Source organism: Ursus arctos, unplaced genomic scaffold (genome assembly GCF_023065955.2).
Source record: "Ursus arctos isolate Adak ecotype North America unplaced genomic scaffold, UrsArc2.0 scaffold_21, whole genome shotgun sequence".
NCBI classification, from domain to species: Eukaryota; Metazoa; Chordata; class Mammalia; order Carnivora; family Ursidae; genus Ursus; species Ursus arctos.
In genome coordinates, this window is record NW_026622886.1 from 29,880,802 (window position 1) to 29,900,290 (window position 19,489).

General features: G+C 33.2%; 1 protein-coding gene across 2 annotated transcripts in view; it reads left to right on the plus strand.

The window, feature by feature from the left end:
* The window catches only part of PPFIA2 (PTPRF interacting protein alpha 2), a 465,096-nt gene that overhangs the window by 288,460 nt on the left and 157,147 nt on the right, over positions 1 to 19,489 (plus strand). For both annotated transcript variants that reach the window (XM_026499958.4, XM_044384552.3), the window contains exon 5: positions 6,217 to 6,291. In XM_026499958.4, coding sequence (XP_026355743.1) covers positions 6,217 to 6,291 — 75 coding nt within the window. The remainder of the gene's footprint in view (positions 1 to 6,216; positions 6,292 to 19,489) is intronic.

Here is a 19,489-nt window from a genome sequence, read left to right on the forward strand (position 1 = left end):
TAAAGGATTCTTAACAATTGTATGTGTCAACTATACCTCAATCAAGCTGAAATGTAACAAAAAAATAAAATAAGCCTTATCTACTAATTTTAAAAAAGTTCTAGTACTGACAAAAGCTTTCAAGCTTAACAGTGCTTTTGTCATCAGCCTCAAGCTCCTTGTCTTCATTCAGTGACTCAGCTGACTCCTGACGTAAATCAGTACAAACACTTTTGAATGATAGGAATATCGTTCTTTTAATTGCAACTGGATTATTGGGTGTGTATGGGTAATACTCATAACCATGTTGTTTTTATTGCCACTGAATCTATGGCTTATCAAGTTATACTTGTATTATGGTGCACTATGGTCCTAGTCCAGATGGCCATTTGAAATTTAATATTGTCATTCAGTCTCCCTCTCTCTTCCTCTCTCTTTCTCTCCTCCCAGCCCCTCTTTGAAGTGCATGTCTATAGATGCCAACACAGGAGACTGCTAAGTGACAATTGAACATATCTTGAGGTGTAAATTTGATGTACTCTAACCTTTGGAGATTTATATTAGAAGCATGCTTTTTTTTTTTTTAGATCTCTAATATCTTAGTTCTGAATATACATTTTGAAGAGTCTCTACATATAACAGCATAAAGTATTAGTGAAAAAACCTGCCTTAGGTCTTTTTAATAGCAGTAAGCTTCTCTTAGCTGTTACTCAAATAACTTCTACTGACATAAATAAGCCAATATGATGATAATATCCTTTGGAGATTAGTAAGGCTTATGACATGATTTTAATTTTGTGAAATGTTAAAGAATTAACTTTTTAAAATTAATAAAGCTTTAGGATTTTGTAGAATGGGAATTGGGGCACTTCATTAGAAAGTACCTGACAAGTTCTGAGTATTAAAATCCAAATAAGGGATTATTACCCAGTTATATCTACGTTTTGAGCATGCAGACACTTGTGCTCTAGTTAATATTTATGTACATAGATACTTTTATCGTTGGTCTTTCAGATGTTCTTAGAGCAGGGTATTATGTGAAGTATGTGCAAAAGGATAACTATAATTCTATCTTCTAGATTATTAAGAAATTATACCTTATTTTTCAGTTTAGCTGTGGGAGGCCAGTAATAATAATTTTGAATAAAACAAATTGATATTACATAAAATCCTTGATAAATGTAATATCAAATATCAAATAATCAACGTATTTAATGTTTAGTTTCATATTCCCTTTCTTATTACAAAAGTACATTGTTAAGAATTTGGAAGACTTTATATTTATGGAATATATATTTTATATAGGACAGATATTTGGCCATGCAAAAATAGATAAGACATTCTCCTTACAATCAAGAGTTCAAAGTTGGCACTAGAGACTCATATGTCAATAATAGGTAGTGTTAAGAAACAATATGTATGGAGTAACAGAAAAAGTTGTGACTAATTCTACTTGAGAAAGTGATGAGAAATTCAAGAATGTCTTCTCAGAGAGGAGGACATTTTGTCTGAATATTAAAGAATGTGTAGGAGTTTTAAAGCAGGGTCATAAAGATACTCTGTGCACCAGGATCAATATGTAAAATAACCCAGAGATGTAAGAAGAACATGGCCTGTCCAGAGAAAGTGTCATAATTTTGAATGGCTTGAGTGAAAGTGCTTGAGAGTGTGTGATTTTAGATGTTCCCTGTAAGCATTCCCACATCACTTGAGGGATGCTGTTATGAAACAATGGATGTAAGGCAAAATAAACGATATTGAAGACAAATAACCTTTGGGTATGAGTACATTTAAGAAAAAAATAGTTGTTGCACAGCTTAAAATTTAGAAATAATTTACTGTGTAGATGTTCAGTGAGCTTTTAGCATAACTAAACGAAGCATTTATACCATGGGCCTAGGAGCTGTAGTAGTATTTACTCACCAGAAGTGCCATGGACATTGATGAATTCAGGGGCAACTGAACTGATTATCAGCTAAGTATTGCTGACAGTCTAAAGGAAAAATGTTACGAGCTTAGATTCTGGAGTTGGACAGATATGGACAAGTGACTTAACTTCTCTATGCATCTGTTTCCTCTTCTTCTGAATGAAGAGAGTCATAGTATGTACCTCATGGAATTATCATGAGGATTAAATGGGATCTGACAAGCAAAACTCTTAGCCAGTACTTAGCATATGGCAAGTGCTCATTAAATGTTAATGAATATTACTATTAATGTGAGTAAATTTCAGCATTTGATAAAACTTTCATGCTAAGTAAAGATATTGGTGTCACTGTTGATCCACGCTTGTTTTAAACAGCATTTTATTTAGTTATTGAAGGATTAATCTGTGCCTTCATTGACAGTGTCCCTAAGAATAGCTCACAGCTACTCAAGAGGATAGGGAAGGTGAGGACACAAATTACAACATTCTAATTTAAGTACTATGGGTACTATGTTATAGTACATAGAGATGATCAGAAGAAGATGCAATTAACCATGTCCTCAGGAGAAGACACTACCTACTTTACCACAGAGGGTAGAGTTACACATGAAGAACTAAATAAAATCTAAAAAATTGAGCATAGCTGTGGAAAATTACAATGACTGGCAATCTTCATTATTAATGTCCTTATTTATATATCCATTGAATTGTAGGATCAGTTTTTCACAATTAGCTAAAACCGACAATAATTTTAACATCACTCTCCGATATGTTTACCAATTTTGTGTGCCGTAGGATATGAGAGATATACATGTGTTTTGCAATCATTCAGATATCATTGACTAAATTTTTTTTCCTTTAAAAGACATATTGGCTATGTCTGGGGAATATAAACAAAAAGACAGTAAATATATATGCACTCCACATACATATCTATGATCTGTTATCACGGTGCCAAAACTGATTTTGAACTTCTGGTCTAAGGAGATTTCTTTACAGTGTTTTCTGTTATAAGAATGATAATTCCAAAGTGAAACCTTGCCATACCTTACTTTTAATTTGGAATGTGTGCTTCTTCCACCAGAGTTCCTCTTTGTCCCGAGACACATTTGTTATTTTTAGAGACTTATTTTATTTTAAATCCTCAGGGATTTAAAATGTAAGTAGCCTTGAAACATCTTTTGGGGAAAAAAATCTTGAGTTATTTTGAAGAAATATACCATTATGAAGAAAATTGGTGTAACAGATGAAATTAGAAATAAAAAATTCTAGGTGTACATAAATATTTTGGAGTTTACCTTATAGCTCTATAAATAATCAATATATATGAACTTAAAGACTACATAGACAATGGATTAATTGAATGTGGTTAAATAGTAAAAAATCAGAAAAGGTTAAGTAGAGAGCTAAGGCTATCAACTGTGTACTTACATTTAGGAAAAAATTAAAATTGTAATTTGTCATGGCATATCAGTCATATCTAGATAGCTCCACAAGAACACCAAATCTAACAAGGAAAATAAAAGTAATTATGGCATTCCGCTGGTGCTGTGCTTAGCAGAGCAGAGCAGAAAGCTAAAAGGCTTGTCAGAGATAATAATTTTTTTTTCCTATTAATGCATTTTTAGCTATATAGACAAAGTAAGATGTTAGGATTCTTTATACCCTAGAAAGGTTACTTCTTTGGATCTTACCTTTTTTTTTTTCTTATCAGTTTAGCAGAGATTAGTGCAAGATGAATTAAATACAGAGAATAATTTATCTGCATATAGATGTGACTAAAGGATTTATATCATACTATATTGATAATTACAGCACGAATTTTTACATTTACAGCTAATTCAAAATATATTTAGAAGTTGTTTTTATTTTCTCATAAAGACTGCTTTAGATTCATTACTTTGTGGGTAGTAGAATCTCAAGCTGTAGATACCATTCTAAATTTATTGAGGGGTGATTCTATTTTCAAATTGTTTTATAAGCTTAATGATTTTTACTCCTTGGAGGCTCAATATAATGAGAATAAAAATGCTTAACTTGTAAATAGGAACCAGTTTAGAACAATTTCTGTGATATCAGTTTAGCAAAGAAGGTCAGGAAGATATTTTAATGTACAAGATAACCTGGTTTCAGCCATTCTTTATATGATTTGAAAGACTCTTTTAGAAACATTCCAGTGTATCAGTATATCTTAAAATAGGACACCTTCACCTCTTCACAGCAGTCTAAATGTGATCTGATCAATGTTGCATATGGTGAGATCGTTAAGTTACATTTAGACTGTTTCATATTGCTGTTCTCATCCACTAGGATTCTTAGACCTTTCTCACTCAGGACACCCATATTTTATAGTTGGTATTTTAGAAAGTGGGCGTAAAACTTTACAATCATCCTTGTTAAATATCAACCACATCTACTAAGATTTTTGTTGATATCTGCTTTCCACGTATCAGCAATCCTCCTTATTTTCAGCCTTCAGGACATTTGCTTCTTTTGCATCTATCCAAGCTGCTCATAAAAAAATTTCCCCCAGGTCAAATCATCAAAGATTTCCTTTCAAGTAGCTCTTGTTCAGATATTAATCAGCATTAGTTTTAGGCTTTTTAATGAACAGTTATTTGTCCAACAGCACTGGTACCTGGCAGTCCATCTAGGATGCCTAGATATCAGGAAAGATCCTGTATAATTATCTTTGATATCAAATATAAATTTATGTAAATATTACTAATTTTCAGAGAATTTCAGCATAACTAAGTAAAATTAATATTAAACTCCTCTCAGTTATTCTTTCTTACTCAAGATATATTTCAGGAGTAAAGTGCACCCAGCCACCTGAATATGTATCAGTTATCATTATACAGCACAAAAATATGATTGAGATTTTTAAAAAATTTCTAATTAGATTCTAGATTAATAGGATATTAATGGGTTTTTTTGGTCTGTTTACTACTTGGAAAATGATGTTATAATTCAGCATTAAAATTGTTATGTAAGTTTTTAAAACATAATTTAGATATTTAACCTATATTATGTATTAGTAATAAATTTATTAAACTATACTAGTTAACCTACGTATTATGTTCTCAGTTAAAAATGTGATTCATTAAACTATATTATCAAGAATTAATAAAATTAGGGTTTATAAAAATATATATTTAAATACATGTTAATGTCACAAATACTGTAACATTACCATGCGAAAAAAAATCTATGTTAACTCATAATCAAAAATTCACCATGAATTGCATCTCAAGTTGAAGCTATAAATTTTGTTGATTCTTTTCTAAGGATAATTAAGCCGCTGTAGACATTCATTTTAATTCAGTCAGATTTCTTTCCCTGAATTTCTTAAATTTTTTACATGATAAAAAATATCTATCTTTGGGGCGCCTGGGTGGCACAGCGGTGATCCCGGCGTTACGGGATCGAGCCCCACATCAGGCTCCTCCTCTATGAGCCTGCTTCTTCCTCTCCCACTCCCCCTGCTTGTGTTCCCTCTCTCACTGGCTGTCTCTATCTCTGTCGAATAAATAAAATCTTTCAAAAAAAATGTATCTTTTTAAATACATGTAATATAGAGCATATCTAAAGATCTGAACATATAATAGCTAAATCAATTTTAGAAGTTCTAAGAAAGCAAGAATTAAAAAACTACTTTGAGTTTCATTTATGTATGAAACATTTGCAAATCAGAGTTATCTTCAAATCATAATTATCTTCAAACGAAATGTGCAGAGTCTTTGGTTCTACGGAATATATTGGCTTAACGTTTGGTATCTGGAAGCTAGTTAGGAATTCCAGAGTAATCGAATACTTGCCAATCCCTCAAGAACAATATGGACCTCTAATTAATACAAAATGTATGAGCAATAGACAACATTTTTCAGGTTCTAAGAATCCTTTATGAAGTTATACCAAATGAAGCTCACGTATTATTTTTTTACAGTAGAAAAATTTTTACCTGTATCATACTTAATCAGTGAGTCTATTTTTCAGATGAATTCATAATGTACTCTTGAACTTTGCCTCCACTTAGTATGAGTCAGGATTAAGAACAAGCAGGTCTATCTCCAACCCCATTGGAAATTCTGTCATTGGAACACAAAAATGACTTTCTTATAAGGAAATCCCTTGATAATAGTGATGCTATGAGGTGACAATGCATTCATAGTTTTTATGAGCACTGAGGGCTATAAAGACTTTAGTAATTTGCCAAATGTGACTGTCTCTGATAATGGTATTGATGGATTCAGCATAGTTTAACATGTATGGGATGTACATTACTGCACATATTTTGGTTTTTCTTCTAGGTAAGGGAGCGACTGAGGGTTTCTTTAGAAAGAGTCTCTGCACTGGAAGAAGAACTAGCTGCTGCTAATCAGGAGGTAACATACCAAACTTTCTCCTCTTTCGAGGTGCAATATCACTAACATTATAGCCCTTGTGTTTCACGTCACTTTTATTACAACTGTCACAAAAAATAAATTACATTCTGTATATGCCACTGAACAAGGTCTGTTGAAACCAGTTGCCAGAGTCATGTTTTCTGATTTCTGGTGATTCAGATCTGTCACTGAGAGATGAAAAGAAAATTACCAAGAACTAAGGACAAAGGGGCTTAGAAAGACTGCAGTCAGAATACCAGTCCTTTCAAAAAGTAAAACACAGCTCCAAAATTGGAAAACATGTCAAATATCTGTTAAATTTAGAAAATGTCACAAATGAAGTTAACTCCTTAGAGATATAAATATACTTCCCTTAAGGTTCTTATTGTTCTTACCCTTCTAGGAGCATCATGCCCATGTTTAGTGGCATCATTGAATCCGCTTCTCTTGCTCTCATTCATGCCTAAAGTATTATAACCATCTCTGACATTTAAAGAGTTGTTTTGTTCTTTAGAAAAATTTACTAATTTTGGTTGTTAGTACACAAATGAACTTGGGTCGTTAGACCAGATATATATAGATATATAGATAGATAAAATAATACATTAAAAATATATAAAATATCTGAAAAATAACCTGTGTAGGCCACCAAAATAACCCTATCTCTTTTTCGCTAACATTTACTTACAATGCTACCTTTTTCTTCAAAAATTTATTCCAGTGTTGTAAATATTGGTATTGCTAGTAGTAGACATACTAAAATAATCCTACAAAATCTTCTTAGTTTTAAATAATTAAAGATGTGGGAGGCTAATGTCATTACTTACAAATATTATCAAGGCATTCTTATTAAAATAACATTTGCATTTACATTGTACACACAAATACACATTTTTAAACCATGATAAAAATCTCGACTAGTATAAATTACCTTGTTCTTTAAAATAAGCTAGATCAATTAAACAAGTTTTAAGTTTACCTTTGTTCTAGGTTAACAATTTAAACGTTAGAAAAAATGGACTTTTAAATGCAAGGAGGGTGAGTTCCGTGTGAACTAAATGCTAGCAGTGTCAAAAACATAAACGGTGGCACAACAGCTTAAAAAAAAATACAGACAAAGCTTTTTGGTGACCGGATCAGCTTAGCAAACTGGATGGCTTTAAATAAATAAATAAGTAAAACAAAAGAACAAAGGGATATAAGAGATTGGTACATCTTAGTCATCATAGAAGAAAAGAACCTCTGAAATAATAGATAATGACATGAACTCCATCTTTTTATGAGAAGGAATAGGTCTTATCAATAAAGTAAGTATATGCATTCCTAGAATGTCCAGAAAGAAAATATTAAATGTTTATTTATTTTGTGTTTTATCATTGTCAATTTTGATTTTCATGTATGTTTAAAAGTACATTTATTTTGGGTACATCCGTCAAAATACTTTATTGTTGAGAGTGAAAAGACAAAGCCTTGGCAACTACTACTGTAAAAGCCTTGCTTACCATGCAATGATAAAGCTTCTATTTGTCCCAGACAAAGGTGTGGTGAGACCTCTTGGCAAAGTTGTGTACCCTGTAATAAAAATATTCCTCGAGTTCAAGTAGGGCTCACAAAATTTGCTCCAGATATGGCAACAGAATAGTTCAATTAGATATAAAATGGAAGAACAATCCTTGAGAGAACCAAAGTGGAGGAAAGACTTTGGACGGTTATCATAAATACTTTAACCTCAAATTTTATTGCAATCTATTGTAGGCAGCATGGTCCATTTGATTGCTTATGTATATTTTAAGTCATTAACATTATTCTATAATTACTGCAGCCCTTTTGAATGCTTTTTGTTTTGTTTTACATCATTTTCATAAGAGGAAAGTAATTGTGTGCTTATTATTAACTCCAGTATGGTTTTTTCCCCTGGTTTTTATTAACTTCCAGGTGGCTTTACCAGAATCCCTATTTAGGAAGTCACATATGCAAGGATGGGGAAAGGGGTAGGGAAGTTCCCTTAGTTTTCTAACAAGAAATTGTTTATAAATAATTAATGATTTTAAGAGAGAGTACATGGGGGGCAGCCAACTTTTACTTCACAATGAAACTTGTATTTCATTATGAAAATTAAAAAACAGAGATAGAGAAATCAGAAAATACCTGCAGTTTGAGTTCTTAGAATAACAGTTGGTACAAAAAATCTCTATAAACCAGGCATCATGTATTGATAATAAGATACATTTAGAAATCTGACAAAAAAGTCTAGAAAAATTTACACTATTGTCAGCTTTAGAAAGGGGAACTAGGTAACGTTTGAATATTAGAGGAAGTAATCGAAGAAAGTATTTTAGAAAATAAAGGGCAATTTTTAATATAAAAAAAAAACATTTAAGAACACAGTCTTAAGAACCAAACAAAAATATGTAACATGGACAAAAACAATCAGGTACTAGAACAAAATTCTGCAGATGGCTAAATGAGCAAAGGTTGGGGGAAAATTTCGTTTGATGCTTCAGATTTTTAATTAAAATTCAAATGTACTTACAAGCGTCCCTTATAATTCAAATCTGTGCATTTCCTGAGTTCGTATAGCAAGCTTGACAAGTGAGGACACCATAGTATCCGAATCTGTTTGATTCCCGAGTTTTGTTATTGGTAATAACTGTTCAGATAGCAAGGAATTTATCCAAACATATTCCTGAATTATTTCAGTTCCAAAATTGAGAAAGGAGAAATCAGAGAGCAGGGGTTTAGACTGCAAGTGATACCTTGATATATTCATACATAGATATGCATATGTAGAGTCTGAGAAGATGATAGAATAGAGTTTATTCTGTCATTATATTATTTTAATAGAGTTTATTCTGTCATCTGTATATCATTATTCTCTTTCTGTGTCTGTCTGTCTATCTGTCCCTATCTCTGTCTCTCTCATCTTGTCCCATTCTCATACATGTTTTGGAGTTATCAGCCTTTAATACCTTACCTTTATATAAACTCTTCCATGGCATCCTCATCTATTTCTCATACATCCAAGGCTACAACCGTGACTTCTGTGGGAAAAAAAAAGACAAAATCTGTAGTCCAAAGTTTATGCTTTTTTCTGAGCCTCACAAAAGGTTTTAAACATTGGTTTGGCATTTCCACACAGCTTTGCTAATCACTAGGTTGTAGAGATTGTTCTCTGCCACAGGTATCCAGCATGAGGCAAAGCAGAGAGACTGAAATCTTGCTCAGGGTTTGCAAATCAAGATATGCACCTGTATGTCCGTCATCACCTACAGGGAACAAATTTTCTAATTTACATAAAGGCACCATATGTACTGGTAGGCCTAGAACTCCACCTAGTTTTTCCAAGTGTCCCCTTAGATTCCCTATGGCCCATTAATGCAATGAAATAAGTAGCCTTAGTCAAAAGAATATGAGGCGACTATATGTTCTAATTTGGGAAGAGTTCCAAAACATTCTTTTACAAAAAGAAAGAAGTTGCATAAAATGGTCCCAATGTTGTACAAATACAAGCAATAATAATACATTATTGTAGGACTAGAAAAAATTTTGAGTATAAATACCAAACTGTCATTGTCTCTGCTGCTTATAAGTATATGTGCTATATATTTGTCATATTTGTGTTTTCAATAACTTCATTATATCATAAAAAAATGATAAAGATATTTTAAAGTTAGATAACATTTTCCATGACGACATGATTCTGTTGATCACTTAGCAATAACAATAGGTAATATTTCCTGAATGCTTTAAATTCCTAGGCACTGTGCTAAATAAATATGTATCAGCAGAATAATCCTGGAAGATTGGTACTATTATTTTACAGACCAGACCAGAGAGGTCATTTCTCCTAAGGTACCATTCTCTCCTACTATAAAATGTTCTTATCTCTGAATTTGTCTTAACTCTCTGTACTCAGTTCCAGTCTCTACATTTAACTGTATCTGTAATCAACCGCCCATCCATTTACTCTCTTCTTTTTGCATATACATTAAAACCACTGTCATTCAGGTGTTCATTAATTCTCACTGGGAATATTACAAGAAACACTCTTAAGTGTAGAGAATAAACAGACTGTTACCAGAGGGGAGGTGGGTGGGGGATGGGTTAAATAGGTGATGGGGATTAAAGAGGGCACTTGTGATGAGCACCAGGTGTTGAAGGAAGTGTTGAATCACTATATTGTACACTGTATTGTATCACTATATTACACTGTATGTATTTATTCTTGTTTCCTGTCCCTTTCTGCTATGTAATTCTCCAAGGTTAAACTTGCTAAGCAAAGCTCTAATCATAGTGATTATTTCTCAGAACACATTCCCATATGTAGTATATACTAATATGCAATAAATACCGTATTAATATATTAATAACATAATGCTATAATATACTGTATTAACATATGTTAATAATATAATCATATATCAAGAACCTCTTCAATGGTCCTAACCTATAAATCTAGCTCTAACTTCTACTACCTCTGCTGCCCTGACTGAGTCATTCTGAGGTCTTGTTAACATAATTACATTCATTGTTTTTGAATCAGCCAACATGTTTCCTGTATCTTACTTATGGTAATGTCTCTCTTGGAATGCTTCCACAACCCTAATTCACCCACTGAAATCATATTTCCCCATTTAAACTCAAGTTCAGACATTACCTTTTTAATTAAATATTTTATGATTTCTTGCCAACAGTCATCACTCCTTAGTAAAAATTGCTAAAGTTCCTTGCTTCAGCATCTGTTATGACTGTTCAACAACTATCGGAGTTAATTATAGATCTGTCTAAGCCTAGGTTCTTAGTTCCCTGAGAAAATGGACTGCATCTTTTTCATTTGTACTTATTGTATTCACTACGGTGATATGAACCTCATGATTAACATATATTTGTCAAATTTCATTGTATAGAATTTGTTCTAACCAGTGTTTTCACATTGTTCCTTTGCCATTTCCTTAGTATTAAAATTTAAATAACCTTAGGCATGCTCAGTAAACAATGATGCATTGATTATATGGGTTAAATGAACAAGATGTTTCTTCTTTCCAAATATAATTATTGAGTAACCACCAAATGCAGAAAGTTCTGAGTCTCTGACAGGAGGAATAGGAAAAAACAAAATGATAAATGAAACATTATGTAAATTTTCATGTAATTTGCCCTCAAGTAATGAAAATGAATATATAAATGTAAGTAAGACATAACTTAGTGCAAAACTAAGTAAATGAAAAATAGAGGCCCAAAATGCAGAAAGGAAAGGGTATTTATTCTCAACTAAAGGATCAGAGAAGGATCACCCTTGAAGGAAAGCTATGGTTTGGCTTTAAAACTAGGGGAAAACATTTCAGGTTGAGCAGACAGTATGGTAAAAAAAAACAAAAACAAAGCCCTGAAATTGGCTGTTTCAAGAGTAAAGGATAGTGTTGTGTCAGTAAGGATTTGGGTGTGAAAAGATATGGAAGTGGAAGGTGGGGGACTCAGAAGGTGGGGAGGTGGGGACTCTGATTTCAGAGCGCCCTGCCGTGACCAAAGTGTGGAATTCATACTGTATGAAATGAGGAAGTGTTGCAGGTTTTGTTTTGGTTTATTTTTGTTTTGTTTTGGTAAAGTGAAAACTACTGTAAGTATGTTCTTTTTTTCTTTCTTTTGTGAAGTGTTAGGTTAGAGTGGAGTACAGCTGGAAAGTTGACGTAATTGGCATTGGCTAGCTGATGTAATTAGCTGATGTGTGATTTTGATCATGACACCTCAGTTCAGCAAACATTTATTGGGTATCTTCTGTTTGCCAGGCATTGAGTTAAGTACTAGGTTTAACTCTATTAATAAAACTCGGATATTTAATGAATCAAAATTCTCACAAATATAGGAAATAGATACGTTGAAAGTAATTGTAATGGGAAGTTGTTATTTCAAGGGTATGGAGTTTCAGTTTGGGAATATGAAAAAAATTCTCAAGATGGATAGTGGTGATGTTTGCACAACAATGTAAATATACTAAACCCTACACTTAAAATTGGTTAAAATGGTAAATTTTACATTACGTACAGTTTACCACAAGAAATTCACAATATGACTAATGTGAAAATAAAATAAGAATAAGGTTTTTTAATATTACAAAAGAGAGTAATTAATTAAATGGGCATAAAGAAGGAAAAGCATATAGTGTTATAAACATTTTCCTAGAGAAATTTTGCCTTTTGCAACAGCATGGATGAATTTTGAGTGAAAGACGTCACACAAAGAAATACTGTATGACTTCACGTATATGTAGATTCTAAAAATGTTGAACTCATAGAAATAGATTGGTGGTTGTCCAGGCTGGAGGTAGGGGAGAAATGGGGAGAAGCTTGTCAAAGGATGGAAACTTACAGTTATAAGGAATAAGATTAGGGGATCTGATGTACAGCATGGTAACTATAGTTAATGATACTGTATTGTATACTTAAAATTTGTTAAGACAGTAGATATTAAATGTTTTCACTACCAACAACTAAAAAATGGTAATTATGTGGGGTGATGGATGTATTAACTATCCTTATTGTGCTAAACATTCAAAAATATGTACATATATCAAATCACCACTTTGGGTACCTTAAACTTACACAGTATTATTTGTCAGTTGTATCTCAGTAAATTTCAAAATCTTTCTAGAGCAAGAAAATTACCTAGAATTTGAAGGGTGACTCTAAAGAGCTTACCAGATAGACTTGGAGGAAAAGAAGGGAAGCAGGAAGGAGGAGGGGTGAGGACTAGGCTGCAGAGGTAGGCAGAGCAGAGTTGGGGAAGCCTAGGGTTCCTCCCACGGGCAACAGTGAGCCAACAAGAGTTTTTAAGGAGAGAAGAAATATGATCAGATTTTCAATTTTGGAGACCAGTGGTACCTCCAAAAGTTAAAGGTAAAAAAAGGATATGATAGCCATATGATAGCAAAAGTCCTATTTTTATAGTTCAGATTTTTAAAAATCACTATAATTTTTTGAAAGAAGGGACTAGTGTCAGAAAATACTGAACTGTGTAGAACAGAGGCATTACCATGTCTGGCATTTCTTTTGTTCTTTTAGTAATGGGAAATAATATAAATGAAAGAATCAAAACAGTAACGTGTGTGTGTGTGGGTGTGTGTGTGTGTGTGTGTGTGTGTGATAAAAGTTTGCTGCCATTTTATGCCTCTTTGAATAGCCCCATAGAGATAGAGCGTATTGTTAATGTTGAATACATTTTCCAGGCCATTGTCCTTAAAAAATGAGTTCAGGTTATTTAGACATGGAAAATACAATAAAGTCTTTATTTCTTGCAGAGTATTTTTGTTACTGCTTAAAATTGGAAAGACACACACACACACACACACACACAAGTGTACAATAAAAAGAAGTGCAAGAAAGAATAAATAGATTACTTCCTAACAATGTGTTCTCCTTTAGCAGAAGCCCATATCCTTTTAAAATTATTTACTTAAATGAGACAAAATGGATTGTGTAGAAGTTACAGTAAAAACTCAATTGACAGACTAATTTTCACTGAATATACAGGTGTACTTATTTTAAAAGCTTTTCTGCATGATTGCATTATACATAAAAAGAACTGGTACATTGAATCGTAGGCTGATCTAGATATATTTTTTATGTTGCTTTCATTCTGTGTTTGTTTATTCCAAGCAGTGAATTTACCAACTTTCAATTAGAATTTTCTTAAGGAAATTAGCATTTCATTTTACTTCATCTATAACCAGCCTTATCCTTGAAGTCTCATTTCCTAAGGAAAAAATAAAGAACTTGCATGGGCAAATCAAGTGTCATTTGCATTTAGAAGAATATTGGATCAGAATGATGAGAGGAACTAGAGGGAGCAAGCTCAATATTTGGGGGACTTACAGGACTGTGGACTTCGGCCATCACATTAAATACATTACACCATTAAATCATCACAATGATTTATTGAGTTGGGATTAGAACCAATTCTTTGTGAAATCCATGGAAATGAATGGAAAACATGGAAAAGGTGAATAGATATAGGCAAAGGTGGAACCTATCCTAAAAAGCAAATAAAAGTCCGGGAAGGAGGAATGAGAGATGTAAAAATCACCTGGGTTAAGAGTTAGTGAAGCAAAAAAAAAGAGAGATGGAGAAAGAGAGAAAGAGTTTTAAGTGTGGAGATTAGAGGTGGCCAACAGTGTCAAATATTTCATGAAGTTACAAGAAATTATGTCTAATATGAGATGATTAGATTTGTAAGTAGGTGACTGGAAACAATTATAAAGACAGTTTCAGCTATGATGAAAAGAATGAGTCATTAGAAGTTTAGAAATAGAGATGAAGAGTAATACTCTTTTGAGAAGTTTGACAAAGAAGGAGAAAGGTGGTTAAAATTTGAAAAAGTTGGGTCCAGTGATGGGTATTAAGGAGGGCGCATATTGCATGGTGCACTGGGTGTTATACGCAAATAATGAATCATGGAACATTGCATCAAAAACTGGGGATGTACTGTATGGTGACTAATATAACAAAATAAAAATTATTTAAAAATATTTTGAAAAAGTTGGGCTTATTGAGAGAGAGCCTGTTGAAAATGTTTTCAGCCAAGGAAGAAACGAAGGAGAAGCAATTTTTGATGGGCAACCACAGTAGAGGATGGGCATGGTTTCAAGATCAATTGCAGGTAGTAGACCTCTTTTCTCTGAAAAATGTAGAAAGGAGAATGGAATGTGTAGTGTAAAGATGAATCAAAAGTTTGATTTGGAGGGAAAAGAAGACGTAGGCATTTTATCAGAGATATTCCTCCCAAGGAAATATGAGTTCTCGGCTAAGGGAGATGGGAGCAGAGGTACTTTTTATGAGCTTAAGGAAATGGAAAATAAGGCAATGTAGAATATGGCAAAGAGCCAATAAGACTGAGCAAGGAAATTTTACTGTGAGATGATGGACTCAGGTGAGGTTCTCATTGAGATCCCCCAGCAAACTAAAAATTGCCAGTTTCCGCTTACCAATGTGTATTCTACCATGATATTTCCTTATCTAAATCTATGAAGTTCTGTTACTCATCATAATTTGAAAGGAAGAAATATGAATATGAAATTAAAGTTGTTTCAGATGACTTTGGCCACTTTGAATCAATCCAGAGGTGAAATGTTTTTCTAAAACTTGACAAGGTTAAAAATCAGGAAGCTTCTGAAATCCATAAGCAACTTAGGAATAGTTAATAGTTGGAGAGAAATTTAGTAGCTGAAGATGATCCAGAAAAATGTGTAAAGTGGGAAGGCTGTTAAATGGCACTTAGTAAAGAAATTTGCTTTTGGGGAATGGATAGCAATACTCATCTGAAGTTACGTGATCATTTATTTGCAAATTTAATGAAATGACCAAGTCATTTTCCTCTTCAAATTAAGACTGCCATTTCTGTGAATGGAAAGCTCCAGATGTAGAAAAAAGAGACTACTGCAAAAGTTCTTGAGTTAAATTATTTCAGAATCCTAAAATTGATAATTATTTATCTTGATGACTCTGCCAGTTACGATTTTTTGATCCTTTTCTCTTTCCCAGTTCCATGAGATGAAAGCTTGTAACTGCCTTTATAAAAATGATTAATTTTATAACAGCTTTCTAACTTCCTGTATGTTTATGTACACCACAGCCTAATTCAGCTGATTAGCTTATTTTCATCGTTAGTAAATGTATGAAACTATTTTCATCAATTTCATGACCGACTTTGAGTTAACATTCTAACAGAAATTCAAATACAAGATTTTTTCTGTGTTTTGTTAGCATTTGAAGCAAGTTGCCATGGCTAAACTTACCTGAAAATATTATTTGTTTAATGACAACAGTGTTTGCATAAGGTAATGACATCTTGCAGCTCGCACCCTACATCCCAATGTAAAACTCTCTGATGTGACGTTTTTAGCTTGCTTGCAAACTATTATGACCTTCTCATAGACCCATTTATTGGAAGCCTATACTTCCTGTTGGAATTGTATCATTCTGGATTAGAAAAATGTGTAGTTCTTAATTGATTTTATTGCATGGAAGAGTTTAGTAATAGTTGAGTGATGTCCTTTTTTTTGTTTTATGTGGATAAACTCAAAGCTTCAGCATTGTGAAACCGGTAGTTATTCACAGAGGCCTACAATTGCTTATTATAGCTCTAGATTATCCTTTATGATGATACTGTATGGTAAAGAAAAGTGTAGATACTGTAAATTGCCCACGCTAATATCCATCAATGGAAAATGTCTTCTTTGCTGTTGATAATTGTACTGTTCCAGCACAAAGAATCTTTCCAAATAAAAGGAAATCAAGATGTCTTATGACAACATGTGTTAAAAGGCAACAATGAAAAGAGCTAAAGAAATTGCTGTTTGCTACTCCTACTGTTTTTACTATTTCCAAGACCTCTGTGAAGCAATTGTTTAAAATATAGGTTAAAGTTGTCTCCTGTCGTGCTTGAGACATTTGAAGTCTCTTTGCCAATCTTTTTGACTCTTTTTCCTGTTTAAGTTAGAATCCTTTCCCTGATGAAAGCATAGGATTTGTTTTTCTTGTGATAGGAGATGTGGCTGTTTAATCCTTGCATATGAAGATTACAAACTATTTTTTTTCCTCTTACTATTAATGCTTGATGTTAATACTTTGATCATAAGGATCATAAATTGACCCATTTTATTTTACCCATATGTTTACTAAAGCATTCATATTAGTTTTAAAGCTAACAACTTGAGAAAGATTACTTAACTTTTAAAAAATTAAAATGGAATACTGAAATTTAGTGAGAGACAAGGGAGAAAGGAAAAAGAAAAAAAAAGAATATTTAACTTGAAGTTAAAGATCCCAGTTGAGTCTTAGACTGATCACTTTCTAATTCTGTAGCCCCTGGCAATTTATTTACTCTCTCAGTATCTCAGTTTTATCTGTGAAATGGAATACTAACACATTTTGGATCAGCCTGTCTTTCAAAGAAAGCATGATATTTGGATGAGATTGTATACAAGAAAGTACTTGGTAAACTTGAAATACTAAACTTGTATTGCTATTATAAGGCTCAAAAGACTAATATCAGCTAGTTATTAGTTGAGTAGCAGAAAAATATTTTCCGTTGACGATTTGAACTTGATGACAAACAAAATAACAGTAGTTTATTTTATACCCAAGACTAAATATCCTTTTCTTGGATGAATAAACATTTATTCATGGGATGATTCTGTAGCACAACATTCATTTTATAAATTACTTTGCAATTCACTTATTTATGCAGTTGGTAAAAATAATAGCAATCTACAATTTTTTGAGAGATTATTGTGTGCTTGGCATTGGGCTAAGCACTATATATCCTCCCAGAAACACACACACATTTTTCAGTTAATCATCACAATTAACTTAAGAGAAAAGCAGGAGGAATCCAGAACCAGGATATCCTACTCGAAATTCGAGTGTTTAATAGTAGCCACTAAGCTGCCTGGCCTTTCTCTTAATAACAAAATCTTTTATATGTGAAAACTGTGTTTCTAAATAAACAGTTTGCCTTCTACCAGTTACTTAAATTCATCATGACATCTTCATATTTGTTATATTCCTGTGGATGATTTCAAGATTCATAGCTTCCTTATATTGACAGAGAGCTAAAAATAGGTGTTAACTAAATCAATAAAACATGTTAAATCAACTAGTTAAATCAGCCAGCCTTCAAACTGTCAAATTTTGGATTGAAATTAAACATTTAACTCTGTAGAAAAGACTAAAACATCTATATATTTGCAGCTATTTGGGTAAATAAGATTATTTGATTTTAAACCTTGCATCTAAGTGTTTTTTCTTGGTGTAGACTTCAATTCAGTGACTTTGACTAGTGTTCCAAAGTAAATAGCACGACAGTATTGTATTGCCCCTATGTTTTTAATGTAGAAAATATGAAACCTCAGATTATATTAAAGAAGTTCAGCCCTTCTTTATTCCCATTTCATTTTTGTCAGGGAAGAGCAAAGGATCTTAAGTGTTGAGAAATTTGGAAGTTTCAAATAGGTAAACTTTTAAGACACTAAACGGAAATGGATGGACAAAAGGATGCAAGAATTGCTTTAATTTCTTTTTTCTTTTTCTTTTTTGTAATAGTAATTTGACTGCTCATGATTTTACGTTTTAAAAACTTGATAGCAGAAAACACAAATTTGGTAAGCTATTATTTATCATATGTTGTTTGTCTCAGTCTTTTCAGGCTGCTATCATATAGAGTGGGTGGCTTAAATAACAAATACTCATTTCTCACAGTTCTGGGTGCCAAGTAGTCCAAAGTCAAGGTGCTGGCAAATCTGGTGCCTGGTGAGAGCTCACTACTGATTAAAAAATGGCATCTTTTCACTCTGTATTCACATGGTTGAATGGGGAAGGGAATTCTCTGGGTTCTCTTTTATAATGGCACTAATCTCAGTCATAAGGGTTGTGCCCACATGAACTCATCACCCTCAAAGGCCTCACCTGCTAATACCATCACACTAGGAGTTAGGATTTCAGCATATGAATTTTGAGGGGGATACAAACATTTAGAACATCACTTAGCCAAACTGCAAAGTTTGAAGGCACAGTCCCCCACAAGACTAGCCTCACTTCAGACACCAACTGCAAGTTCAAGGGGTGTGAAAACCTACTCCCAGATTGAATACTTCACTAGAGAGACTCACAGAACTCACTGAAAGCTGTTATACTCATAGCATGGCTTATTATAAGGAAAGGATACGGATCAAAATCAGCCCAGGAAAGAAGCACATAGGGCAGAGTCCAGGAGGGCTCCAAAGACTTAGCTTCCGTTGTTCTCAGGATGTATTACTTCCTAGAATCAGTGCATAACGATATGCACAGAGCACTGCTAACCAAAGAAGCTCACCAAAGCTTTGATGTCCAGAGTTTTTATTAGGATTTCCTTACGTAAACATGACTGATTGATTGTTCATATGGCTGATCTCAGCCTCCAAGTTAAGATGCAAAACCTCCTAAGTAATGTGATTGGCCTTTCTGGCATGAACAGCCCCCAAGTATTATATGTCCCATCCTAGGAACCACTGTGGCCAGACCTTACTCTAAACAAAGACATTCCTATAAGGCATGGCACAGATCACCTCCTAAAAGCTGAGAGCAAGGCCAAAATTTTACTATACGGCAATAAATTATCTTAACTTTTTATTTTAATTGAAGATTTTTACAAACAGTAAGTGCTGATA